Genomic DNA, 12,695 nt, shown 5'->3' with positions numbered 1-12,695 from the left:
AAGGAACAGGGCTGTGAAAGTGTCAGTTTTTCTTTCGTTGTATTTGAATTGAAGTCTGGCAGGGACAGCACTTGCTAACTTAGTCTGTTCATGAAACACATTTTAAACAACCTCAGTTGATCAAATTGCAATGGATCAAAATCCATTAATCAATAGGCAAACGCCAAAAACAGCAAGAATAAACATACCGCGAAACACAAGTGTGGAACAGGGAAAAAATGACATCAAGTAAAGGGTAAATTTAAGCTCTGATAGTCAAAGGCCTGAATGGCAGTTGGGTCTGTAGTCTGGCCCAAGCAGCTGTAAGGGAACACAGGGCCACCCTCTGTTCCAGAGGTGAAACTTCTGTCGATAAATGGATTCCGTCAGTGTTCCTATTTCCCGGGACAATAGCAGTTATCCAACTGGTTCAACTGTAAATGGAAACCTACTGACTCTTTCAAACAGTCTGCGGTGCCAACAGGCCAGACCGGTGTGTCGCGGCAGGTACAAATATTTTTTTCATGAATGTGTCATCAAAGGCGAAAGCCGTATTTTCAAGCGAAAGGGAATTCTCTCCGACAACCCTCTTCAAAGAGCGTGTGATGTTGCATCTTGTTGACCGCGTGCTCTGATTGAACTGCGTCAACCCGCCACAGTGTTATTGGAGATCTTTGATCCCTGCTGCTCCCTAACTTTCAATGGGCTTACCTTATCGGATGCCATCCATCCGTAAAATAAAGGACAAGCCTGCTGCAAAAGATGAACACATTCATGAGCCCACTGTAATTCCCTTGGAGATGATGGAGCCACAAAAATTGGATTTCACATCTAGGTGGAGCGACTAATGACGGCTGCAGCCTCGCCTGCATGCTCGATTGTCACATCAACAAAATGTGAAATGGTTACATCAATGCATCGGAGAAATGGCTGGGGCTTAATTGGCCATCCCAGTAGCTTCCTTTTCAGGCGTCTCTCTGATGAGCTTCTTTGTCAAAACTTAAAAACCCCATGAAAAAGGTGATTTAATGCCATGTGTCAGACTTGTGCCGTCACTGCGGCCATCCATTTTCCATGTTGCTGCCTCAGCGATTGTGCAGCGTTCGTATACTGGGTGCACGAGCAGGAGCTTCGCAGTCATTAGTGTATCTCAGATGTTTTCTTCCCTCCTGCCGACACAGCCTTGTGGGATTCTGGTCGCACCGCTGAGTGAGGGAGTGCTCGCCGATTTGTTGATTAACATTATCAGACATTAATAACGTCTCATTTTCTTTCATTAGGGGCTTCTCAGCTGCATTTTGCAGCCGCTGCATCATGTCAGTGTTTGATCAAAACAGCATGTAGAATATCACCCTCTACACTAATTGGTGAAGATGAGACATGCAGGCAGTGGGAAAGGACTGCTGGGTAATTGCTGGCTTTGGCTGGATCCAGCTGTACCGTCTGTAGTCAAAGCTCTGAGGACCCCTCCCCCAAGAAAAAAAAAGGACAGTGACACCGTCGGATCTCCGCACAAACTTTAAAGAGCTTGATGAAATAGCATATGCAACGCTAAATATGGTCATGCAACAAATCCACAAGGACTTTCCCAGTGCAAAATCTACAGAGAGGATTTTTAAACTTCTTGTACCTTGGAGAGACACAAGTTACTGTGTAGGTGTTTGGCCTCTGTTATTAGAAGTGGCATGTAATCAAGACAGGGGTTGTAGGTGGTAAACCATTGCAAGCTTTGGAGTAGAGTTTAGAACCATTTGCACGCCATTGTTTGTTTAATCGAGATTTGACTTGAGTGTACAAGAACGTTCTAATTTCGTCATCTGAGTAGATCCTCTTTGGCAGCTCTCAAACTATGAGGATCAGAGGAAGTTGTCCAGGCCAACAGTTGTTTTGAGCGATAAAAGTCTACAAGAAGCCTCTTGACAGATATTTCAGTCTGGAAGTTTGTGTTACCAGAGTTTGCCATATAAATAAAAGAGTTCCTTTGTTGATGGGCTTCTTTTGTTGTCAGTTGTATTTAAGACTGAGTGGTTTCAGAGTGTCGTAAAACCCTGGAAATGAGTAAAACTAGCAATTTCGAGAGAAATTCGAGAGAAAAAACAAACCTAGATTGATTTTTTTTTTTTTTAAGAGCTAATCATTTATTTTTTGGGAAAATAAAATAACAGCAACGAAATATGAGGATGAATTTAAAGACCTAAATACAACTCTAGCTTTTTTTTTTTTTTTCTTCAAAATAACGAAAACATCTAAGGCCAAAAAAAGGAAAAAAAATCAAAAAAGGGGTGTGACATCATGCCATTGTTTGTGAGCCCTATTACGCACGATGATCAACACCCTTTAGAGTACTACCGCGCGAATCGACCCACCCACCCACCCATAATAACATGTGGTACCGAACCCCAGTGAGTCTCGTAACTTTGTAGTTCCTTGACGTCAATTTGAACTCTCTTGGGTTTAAGAAAGAGTGCAGGCTGAAGGCATTTTTGAAACCTTTTTGAAGCTAAGTCCACTTGTTTAAACATTCCATGCTTTAAACTCTGACCGTGATAATCTATTTCTTCATCAAACAAATGCCTGATGAAGACCCGGTTGGGTTAAAATGTTGTATCTTCTTGTAGTTCATTAAATAATGGTAGCTGTATCCAGTGTGCAGATCACTATTCTCCTTGTTGCCTAAATTAAATCTGCTTCAAATTGCAATGTCAGATGTAGTGCTCGGTATGTTAAGGGGGCCGCAATAAATCTGGAAACTCGACCACATTAGTTGTAATTTCATGCGAATTTGTCACGCGTTTCTTTATTTCAGTACAATACATTTATCCCCCTCAGAAAGTACAATGAAATACTAGCGTTTAATCTTGGGATAAATTCTGATTAATTACAGAGTTTCATTGTGAATAATTTGATTAAAAGATTTAATTGATTCCCGGCACTAGGCAGTTGAAGAACGTGAGAACGTGTCAAGGGTGGGGCTTCGTAGCCATCGACTCACTTTCATAACTCGCTGGCTCGCTCTGCTCCATGTGTTGTCGAGTTGTCCGCAAATTCCAAAATCAACTAAAAATAGGTTTGGTTTCAGCACGAAGGTTTGGGTGAGTTTAGAGAGGTAAATACGCACGTGTCAAGATTACATTTGGATTCACGTTAATTTACTGTGAAACAACCAGCAGCCAACAGAAGAACCGAACCACATGAACAGATTGTATCCAGCATCGTGTGACCCGCCTGCTCGGCCTCTTTGGCAATCAATATTTTTGTTTCTCATAAGCCAAAGTTGTTTGACTCACACGCTGCAATGGACACAGCAATCAGTCCAGCTGTGCTCACCAGTAGCCTTTGACTGGCACGCTGAGACGAAACATTGACAAAACGCCACCTACTATGCACCCCTCCATTTTCTTTGAAACCTCCCTTTTGGATGCATGGTTGGACCAGGTAATATATGCATTAAAACCCTTGCAAAGAAATCAAAGAATCACTTGTGTTGGGAACAGTAGGTTGCCATAGAAATTACAAGTGCCGTGGTTTCCCCTAGCAACAGTGGATTGAAAATAGACTAAATCTGACCAGCTGTTGGCTAAATGATTGCTTTAAAGTTATTTTGATTTCTTAAGTTAATTTCTGTGTACCTTCAAGTGTCTCTAAGATTGTAGTAAAGTAAAGCTCAGTGGTTTCAGATGTCTTGCGCAGTAATAATGAAGTGTATTATTTGAACTTTGTTGAAAGTTGTGGTTGGGAAAGTACCATATGTGCCAATGGAATGAACATTCATTTTCAGGCTTTGTGTAAGCTCCTCTCAGAATATATTGTCTCTCAGTTGTACCGATGGTAAAAATTGGAATCACTGACATTTTTAGGCCAGCGATATGGGTCATTTATATCTGCTGCAAAGTTGCAGCATCCATTTGTGAGACATCTGCCACCGCCGGCAGATGTGACCTACACTGCTCATCCAAGCAAGCAGTTTAAGAGTGGAGGAAGCTGTGTGGCGGCGGGAAAGCTGGCGAAAACTCTTATTTGATGCCATGTTTAAAGCTGGAGCTGGTATGAATACTTGCATGACAGTCATGAGCTCCTCATGTTGAGGTCATAACTTTAATGACCACTTTTTTCGTTATCTAATGAGAGAATGAGTATTTATTCCATCGCTAATCCATTTGAGAACCTACGCATGCTCTGATTGGTTGAAAGACTCGACCGAAGGCGTCATGGGATTGCTCGTTTGACTGTTAGGGGTGACTCACAGCAATTCTTGTTTTAAGACTGGACTGTTCATTTAAGGCAGTGTCTGAGTTATCATTTTGAGGAATGAGTGCAGTGCCCATTGTTTGACAGGCTGGATTTGTGTGCCACAAAACCTCCCTAAAAACCTTTGAATTTGATCTCTGACTGCTTTGATCACGACAAACGTACAGAAACAGACGGACAACATCAAAGCTATCCAGAATCCTGACTGTCAACTCAGACTTTAGACCCGCAGACTCCTGATCTGTAGAGTTTGGAAATTTGGAATAAACTGCCTTCAGCCAGCCACTTTGTCCGTGTCATCAGGGGTGTTTCCTAGTGCACAACCAGCACAGCTTGCACCAAATGTAGCCATGATGGCAATGCAGACAATGTACGCTTATCATCCATACAAGTCCAATCAGGTACTGGGCCTTCAAAATATTTGCACTTGTTTGTGCTGCTTTCTTCCACGAGTGCACACATGCAGCCTCACTTGCCGAAACTGTGACATCCACTAAGAATTGGAGTTTGCGTAAGTCATGACACACATTAGTGGACATTGAGTGAAGCTAAATCAGTGGCGTTTTGGGTTTGTTGAAGCCAGCTTGAATGTTGTTGAATGTTTAAGATAGGCTGAGGTTATTTGTGGGCATTGAAATAACAACAGTTGACTGGTTTCTGTCCTTCATCATGGAGGATGGAGAAGAGCTAAAAGATTAATATGACAGCAAATGCAATCGATGGACTCACAAAAGATATAAGCTTTTTTTTTTTTTAGCATTTGTTGAAAGTATGCTTCAGAATTATGTGAACTTGAGAATAGGAAGAGGTATGAGTAGGTGATTTTGGAGCAGCAGAGAGGAAACAACATTGAGTTTATTCACCCGGAACCATTTCAGACTCTTAGTGTGAATGGGAAGCTGAAGAGCCACATCTACACCCATGCCAGTGAAAAAGTTCGTAAGCCTGAATATCAGTGGGGCGTGTCTGAGCATGGCTACAGAGGGAAGCGTGATTCCTTGCCTCCTACTCTTCACCCTGGGAGACAGATTCAAAAGGGAACAACATCACGATGATGTTTTCAATGTTATTTTACAACCTGATACTCTCTACATCACCAGGGACAACCTATTTAGGGGTCATTTAAGGAATTAATGATGCCCTTAAAGTGACTGGGCAAAAAAAAAAAAAAAGTGAGAGATCTGAAAACAAACTACAAAGGCGTTTGGGAGCCTTTAGTCATTTGAAAACCTATACCTGGATATAAAGCCAAGGTTTCCTCAGGGCGTCAACTTGTCTTTCCATACGCCGAGGAAAAACACACAGACTTGAACACTGATCCAAGAGTGTCTTGCAACAAAAATCAAGCCTCAGAAACCCAGTGAGCCCACCAAGTCAAAAGGCATTGCAAAATATAGATCAGTTATTAAGTTGCAGGACTTGGCGTGTTCCAGAGACTCAGCGAAGACTGCCATGCCCAAAGAGATTGTGACCACTATTGAGCTACTGTGCTGAAGTCAGTCAAAGCCTTGAAGTAAAGGAGAAAAGCCTGCTGCGGCGTCTTACAGACTAGACCTGCCTTGATCGCACCCTGTGGGTTAGTAGAAAGGAGAGGACACTGGTCATTCTGCTTTATCTCCCTTGTAAGTAAGCTTCAGAGTTTGATGCTCAGGCTGGTAGAGACATTCAGAGTATTAGTGGTGATGATAGGAAGGTGTGCAAGGAGCAGGAGAGGGATGAAAGTGAAGGGTTGGGAAATTGCAAGAAGACGAGAGCAGGTCAGGCAGGTGAGCAGGGGACAGGGCCATCAGCCTGAGGAGGAGGACAGAGGAACTGAAGGTGGAGAAAGAGACAAAAAATTGAAGGGGCAGGAAATGAGTAAACGGCACAAGGAAAAGGCAGGACAAGCTAAATGAAGACCTATAGAGGAGGATGCATCAAGCATCTGACCGGGCAGCACAGGAAGGGTATACTGGTCTTTGACTCACAATCTACTGAGTGACAGCATCTGGGTGTCAGAGATCATACAGAAATTCATGTCCTATCATAGTGAGAACTCTGAGACCAGAGTCTGAGTTTAACGTAAGTACCTCTAAGATCAAAGTCAGAGATTAAAGTTTTCACCCTGAGATCAAAGTGAGAACCCTGTGACTGGTGGTTTCGTGATGTCACACTAATGAGAGCTGGGACTTCGTGCAGGATAAGCGATAAAGACAACGGATGGACCCATGTCATGACCCCTGGAATAACAGGAAGAGCGCTCGTGTAGTTCTCTTGAAACTGATGAGATCAGCTTAAATACTGTTTGTAGCCCCTCTACTGAATGTAGAGTTGGGTCATTTAATTCTTTTCCACTTTGGAAAAGCTGGATGATTTAAACAGTCTGTGCTTCCACTTCTATGGTGAGTGAGAGCCCTTTGGGACATAAACTACTGCCACCTGCCATCGGTGGTCCATGCTAATGACGTGATGAGTGTGAGTACATCTTGTGTATCATGATGTTCCCTCCGGGGAAGATGGTAGGCAGGTGTGTCAACTGTGTATGTGTGTTGCAATTAAAGTCTTTCATATTCATGTGGAATTAGATAGTTGCTGCTGTGGAAGTATGAGAAACAAATACAAAGGCAGAAGTCTTTGACATCATGGGATACCATAAAATATTCTACTGCTGCTGCTGGTTTTATCTTGGTTTGTGAGGCCAGGCACTTTGCTTCATTCATTATCTATGCAGGAGAGTGGGATGGCAGGGTGCCTCAGTCTGAATTCATCCCAGCAACAGCTGAGCAGAGCGGTTCAGAGCTCAGCCAGGCTTGCACCGTGTGATGGGGAGTTTCACACTGTCACCCCGCGGACACTGTCGGCTGGAGAAAAGCAACTTCTTGCCTTTGCCTGGATGAGTGCGTTTGACAGACATCATCCTCTCTGATCTCAGATCAGAGCTCACATGAAGCATGTTCTCAGTGGTTGGCAGGCACTTAGTTACTCACCCAGAGTGTAGAACACTTCTCTAGCACCAAATTGGCACTTTCAGGGCTTGATGCCTACTTTGTTCCCAAGGTGCATATGTGCTCCTAAGTTGGAAAATTTAGGAGCACATAAAAACTTTAGAGAAAAAAAAAAAAGTTTAGCAAAGTAATGTGAAGAAAATTGCATGCAAAATTACAAGATTTAATGAGCTGCATTAAAAAAATATATATACTTTTTTCCTAATTATTTTGGTTTCAAACTGTGTAGGCGTTTTGAAAGTAATGCGTGATGTTGCCACAACTATCGAAGAGCATTATCCCGCTCAGTACATGGTCACTCACGGATGAAAAAAATATGACCATAAATTTATAATTTCATGAATTTTTCAGTAAATTAGAGACAGGGTACTTCTCGCAATCCGTTATGCAGTCTACATGGTAAAAGCTGAGGCTTCGATGAATACGTATTCAATTTTAATATTTATTTAATAACATGACAAGCTAGCTAGACAGCTATGCCGTCTGAAAATGCAAAATCTCATTTTAAATCAAGTATTAAGGTGTTGCCAAGATATCCCAGCATGCAAAAGGTACTTTAGCATTCGGGCCTTTGTTTTGTATGGATCTTACAATTAACATTTCAGTGTTTTTTGTTGTTGTTTTTGTTGTTGTTGTTGTTGTTGTTGCATTGACTGATTTTGATGATATAATAATGTGTTTTGTAAAGATAGGATTTGAAAAAATAAACCATTAAAAAAGGTAAATGAGAAAAAAAGGAAAAAAATTGCTGAAGATGATAAATGTGTTTTTTATTAAAATTTGAATGGCACAAGAACCATTACCCCTTTTAGATATTATGTGTCATGTTGCAATTGTCATATCAACTTCCCCCCCAATTTAAAAAAATATATATATTTTTCCCCAAATCCCTGCCTTCAAAATTGTCTTATTTTGCAAATAGGATAAAAAATGTTGATGCCACTTGTAATTTGATGTTCGCTGTTTCAGGTTCATTAAATTCCTGAACTTACATACACTATATTATCAGTATATCAATGACTGTTTTATTTATTTGCATGATATCTCCAACAAATTATTGTAAGACAAAAAAAAAAAAAAAAAAAAGTCCTCCTGAAAGGCTTAATACTGAGTGGAGGGAAAGCGCCCTGTCATGTGTTCATTTTATTTGTTCATTATAGATGCCTGTTAGTGGCATAAAAAAAATTAATCATGGGTTGCCTTGGTTTTTAAGCTCACCCATGGCAACTGTTTCCACGAGTTTCAGGCTGTATGTGCTGCTGGATGTGGTTCCGTCTGTCTGCACACACTGTAGCTTGGGAAGTAGAATGTCATTAAATTCACAAATCCATACAGGGTTTTATTTGGGAATATTCTCAGTTATCCAGGTCATCGTAACCCTCAAAAAATGATCAAACTAGGCAACTGGACTCAACCTCTTGATTTTTGAGTCCAGTTGCCTAGTTTGATCATTTTTCGAGGCATGCAGGGTTTTCATCGCCAAAGTACGCAAACAGAGATGTTAGCTATCTGGCGTCCTATGTTCGATTCATCAGAGGATGAACGAGTTCATATCGAGACTTAGGTGCAGATTTCATTGTCGGTATGTGAGTGCTAATTTGTAATTCATGAATTTTGAGTGATGATGATCTTCCACTCCAACAATGGAATGAAATGCACCAATTTTTTTTTTCCCCCTGAGTTTTCACAACGGGCACAGAAAATTGGTATCTCCTTAATAAAGATAAAGCCACCCAAAATGACCTTGTCTTTTAGGCACAGAGCTTGATGGATTACTCTGCTCCTGGTTCAATTTCTAAAAGTCTGAAGGGTATGTGTGTTGCCAGGTAGGCTGTTAAGAGTTGCAAACAAATGGTAATTTGCTAAAATAAATACACGTCTGTGTTTCAGGGGTATGGCAGACTGAAATGGCCTCTTCTCTCTCGTTCACCTTAATGTTACAGCTCACGTGTTGCTGTTTTGTTCTTTTAATTGCCTTTTGTGTGTGCTTGTATTTCAGATTACCCAGGAACAGTTTATCCTCGCGTCCCAGTCCCTCCACCTCCAGCGACCAGGCTGCGCGGTCTACCCGGTGGGTCTGTACGGCTGGAGGAAAAGATGTCTATACTTCTTCCTGCTGCTGCTGCTGGTGACCATGATAGTTAACCTGGCCCTCACTGTCTGGATCATGAAGGTCATGAATTTCTCAGTGGTGAGTAGAGTGCAGCGTCCCTGAAAATGATATGGTGGGCTGGCAGAAGTTACAAGCCTGGATTTGAGTAGCATATATTTTGAGCATAATGCTGCTTCATTTGGATATAAGGTGGACTGTGGATGCAATAGAGTAGTGTCTGACAAACACGACTGTGAATGTGGACCCTCAACAACCAGTGAAAACACAGCAGAGGGCGTCTTTGGTTAGCGTTAGCATACACAGCCTAGCCTTGGCTCCAGTATTTAATATTACCAAAACCTTATCGGGTGGGCCAGCTTGCTTCAGCCCGTTCAATCAGGTGATCAGCTGGTAGACCTCTTTTGACAAGATGGTTGAGAGGTGAGCAACCAGCATGGTGCTGGTAAAACTGGTCAGATTGCAAACCAGCATAGCCAAAGTGGTCGGATTTGTCTTCAGTCAGAGTGAAGTGTCATTCAATATGTGATCTATGATTTGGCGCAGTCATTAATTATGTGTTTTTCACTCATCATAATAAAATCTGCGGTTCGAGCATACGCCCATGATCAGTAGACGCAGGAAGATGCTTGGAGCGCGGGGCGCTGTGAGGCATCCACATTTTACCAGATTCGCTGTGCCATTCAGGAATTCCTGTCTGGCTCAATCTGCTCTACTGAGCTTGACGTGCCTTCCGTCAACATGTGCGTAGTCCTTGCAGGGCCAAGCTGCTTGTGGGATCTACCTGAAACGCACCGCAGCGCTTCTGTTGGAAATGGAAGCATTGTCTTGAATGACAGTGATCAGACTGTAGTTTGCTTTTGATTACCCTTAGCCCTTCACAATAACGCACCAGATTAAATTTTGCAACAGCATATGTTGAGTGTGTGTGTGTATATCTATATATCTATATCTATATATATATGTAATGTATGTGTGCACGGCCACCCCCTTAGCACCCTTAGGTCCCTCTGGTATGCCGTAATCTGTCAGGACTGTGAAATTTGTTGTTTATGTATCCAGAAGCCATCCAGTTACCACGACAAGAAGGTTTAACTTGAGCAATGCACACTCATATTTTACATTATCATGAACATAAGTTTTCTGTCCACCCCCATTCGGGAGAAGGCAATACCCCACTAACATCTTGGAGGAATTTATTTTAATTTACATTTTTTAAAAAATGCCCTTAAATGCTCCCTGAGTCCAGGCTGATTCCTTCATTATTTATTTATTTATTTATTTATTTTTACTGTTTTACCATTCTCCTACAACCCAAAGATATTCCATTTTCAATTTAAATAAAACAGAGAAAAGTATCAGGATTAAACATTTAAGAGGCTGGAACCAGTGTTTGACAGCCTTCTTTGATGAATTACTATAAAAAATATGGCCGACTCTTTTCTACAGACGTTGAAGGAGAGATGGTGCGTTGTTGTTGTGTGGAACTAGGAAACAGAAGAAAGAAAAGTCCGCCGTCAATGACTCACTCGCTTAATGTTGATTAAAACACAATCAGACCTTTTAAATTCATAGTTAGAATCACAGGAACCAATGAGCATTTTTTGTCCTACTTACATCATGTCGAATATCTTCAACTGTGCGTCATGTGAAAAAGCAAATTGCTGAAAATGCGCACCGTAAGAATGTTCTCATGAAAGCTTTGTGAGATTGCAAGTTAAATCCTTTGAGATAAGTGTCCCTGTGTGTTACTTGTGTAGAAGTTTGGTGCCAGTTTCGACCTTGTCGCCGAGCCTGATGCGAACCTTCATGTGAAGAGCTTATTCATCATCTCCCATGTTGTGCGCGTCACCTCATCTGGATTTGATAAAGAACCAGCAAAGACTTGGCAGCGGTGCCAGCTGATGCAGGATGTGTTCATCTCCAGCGCCGACCCAATACACAGACGCTAAGAGTCCCCTGTGACATTTTCAGGGACAATGCACACAATTTACCATTTTGTCAACAAACTCCCGATGGCAGCATCCTCCCTCTGTGACGGATGCATCCCCTGACTGTTGCTATCATTCTTTTACTCCTTCGCCTCCCATCAGTCTGTGTCAGGAGCAAAAGACCTTATCACTGCAGTTGGTGTTGCCCCTGGAAAGTGTGCTCTCCTTCTCCTCCTCTCTGAGGACTTAGAAACCCACCGACCCTTCTACTGGGGCTGTAATAGGCAGCACATTCGTCTGGTTTTGATTTTTAAATCTCTTAAAACAAGTTATTCAAAATATGTTTGGAAGTCCGTGGACATGTAAAGACTAAGGACCATACTTAAGCGATCTTTGGCCCCAGGCGGACGGGCTATGGGATGTTCAGGAGTGTTCAAAACCAATCAGATTGTCACCTGTCATTCCCTTTGTAGCCCAAGTTGTGCCTTGACTTGTGATGTTGCTGTTTCAGTGGTTAAACTTTGGAGAAGTGATAGCTTCTCATCTGAAGAAACGGACTTCCTCGAGCGTCAGGTGGAGGCACGCGTCTTATTTTTATTTACAGGAGCAACAGGAATCCACCAAATCCTCTGGAGGTGAGGCAGGCCTGGGAGGAGGTGGCAGCCAATGTTTCTGTGTGTGTGTGTGTGTGTGTGTGTGGGGGGGGGTGTTTGGGCATCATTTGCAAAACTGCGCATCTGCTCGTCTGTTTGTTGCGCCCTTCTGGCACTTCACGCATGAAGCCATTGACCAAAGACCAGCGTCTTCTTGGTCCATGGTGCAGACATTTTCTGGTGTTCCAAAATAGCAATGCACATTGGTTTCGCCAGACCACGTCTCGTCAACACACTTGCCAGCACAGACGGAGCTCAAGTTCATTCGCTAGTTAAAGGACGAGGGAGCTTGGCGGGAAAACATCATTTAACACCGGCTTGGAACTAGCAATAAGGCTTGCGCTTGACCGAGTGCCAGCTTGCACCATGCTAGAAAGATTCAGTAAGCCTGAATGAAAGATCGTACCACAATCCCACAACTAAAGAAATAGAAGACCTTAAATAAATCTTCTCTTTCTGGTTAAGGCTAAACATATTTTTCCTCTCTATTTTTTCCTGATTGAAAACCAGATGCAAATATGCTGTCGTAACGTCAACCAGTTTCTTTCGTTTGCATTGGAGAAATGATGATTAAATGGTTTGATTTTGAAAAAGAAGTAAGCGCAGGGTGTTTATGGAGTAAAGCTGCTCTGTAGGCCTGCACAGTTACTTGAAATTAATTGCAAATAGCAGTGTTGCCGTTTACAATTTTCTGTGAAGTGCAATATTTATTCAAGGCTAATTGTGGGTCAAAATACCATTTTATTCTCATGTAATTTGACTATTTGCTGCAGAAATGTCCTGCGACACA

General features: G+C 42.1%; 1 protein-coding gene across 2 annotated transcripts in view; it reads left to right on the top strand.

Annotated features, from left to right (window-relative positions):
• LOC147238619 (zeta-sarcoglycan-like) overlaps positions 1-12,695 on the top strand; it is a 48,384-nt gene that overhangs the window by 2,988 nt on the left and 32,701 nt on the right. For both annotated transcript variants that reach the window (XM_086198090.1, XM_086198091.1), the window contains one exon: positions 9,211-9,402. In XM_086198090.1, the coding sequence (XP_086054216.1) occupies positions 9,211-9,402 (192 nt within the window). The remainder of the gene's footprint in view (positions 1-9,210; positions 9,403-12,695) is intronic.

Source organism: Aulostomus chinensis, chromosome 24 (assembly GCF_037954235.1).
Source record: "Aulostomus chinensis isolate RoL2024-O1b breed Wild chromosome 24, RoL_Achi_v1.0, whole genome shotgun sequence".
NCBI lineage: Eukaryota > Metazoa > Chordata > Actinopteri > Syngnathiformes > Aulostomidae > Aulostomus > Aulostomus chinensis.
Note: the sequence above shows the minus strand (reverse complement) of the source record. Positions and strands in the feature narration are given on the sequence as shown.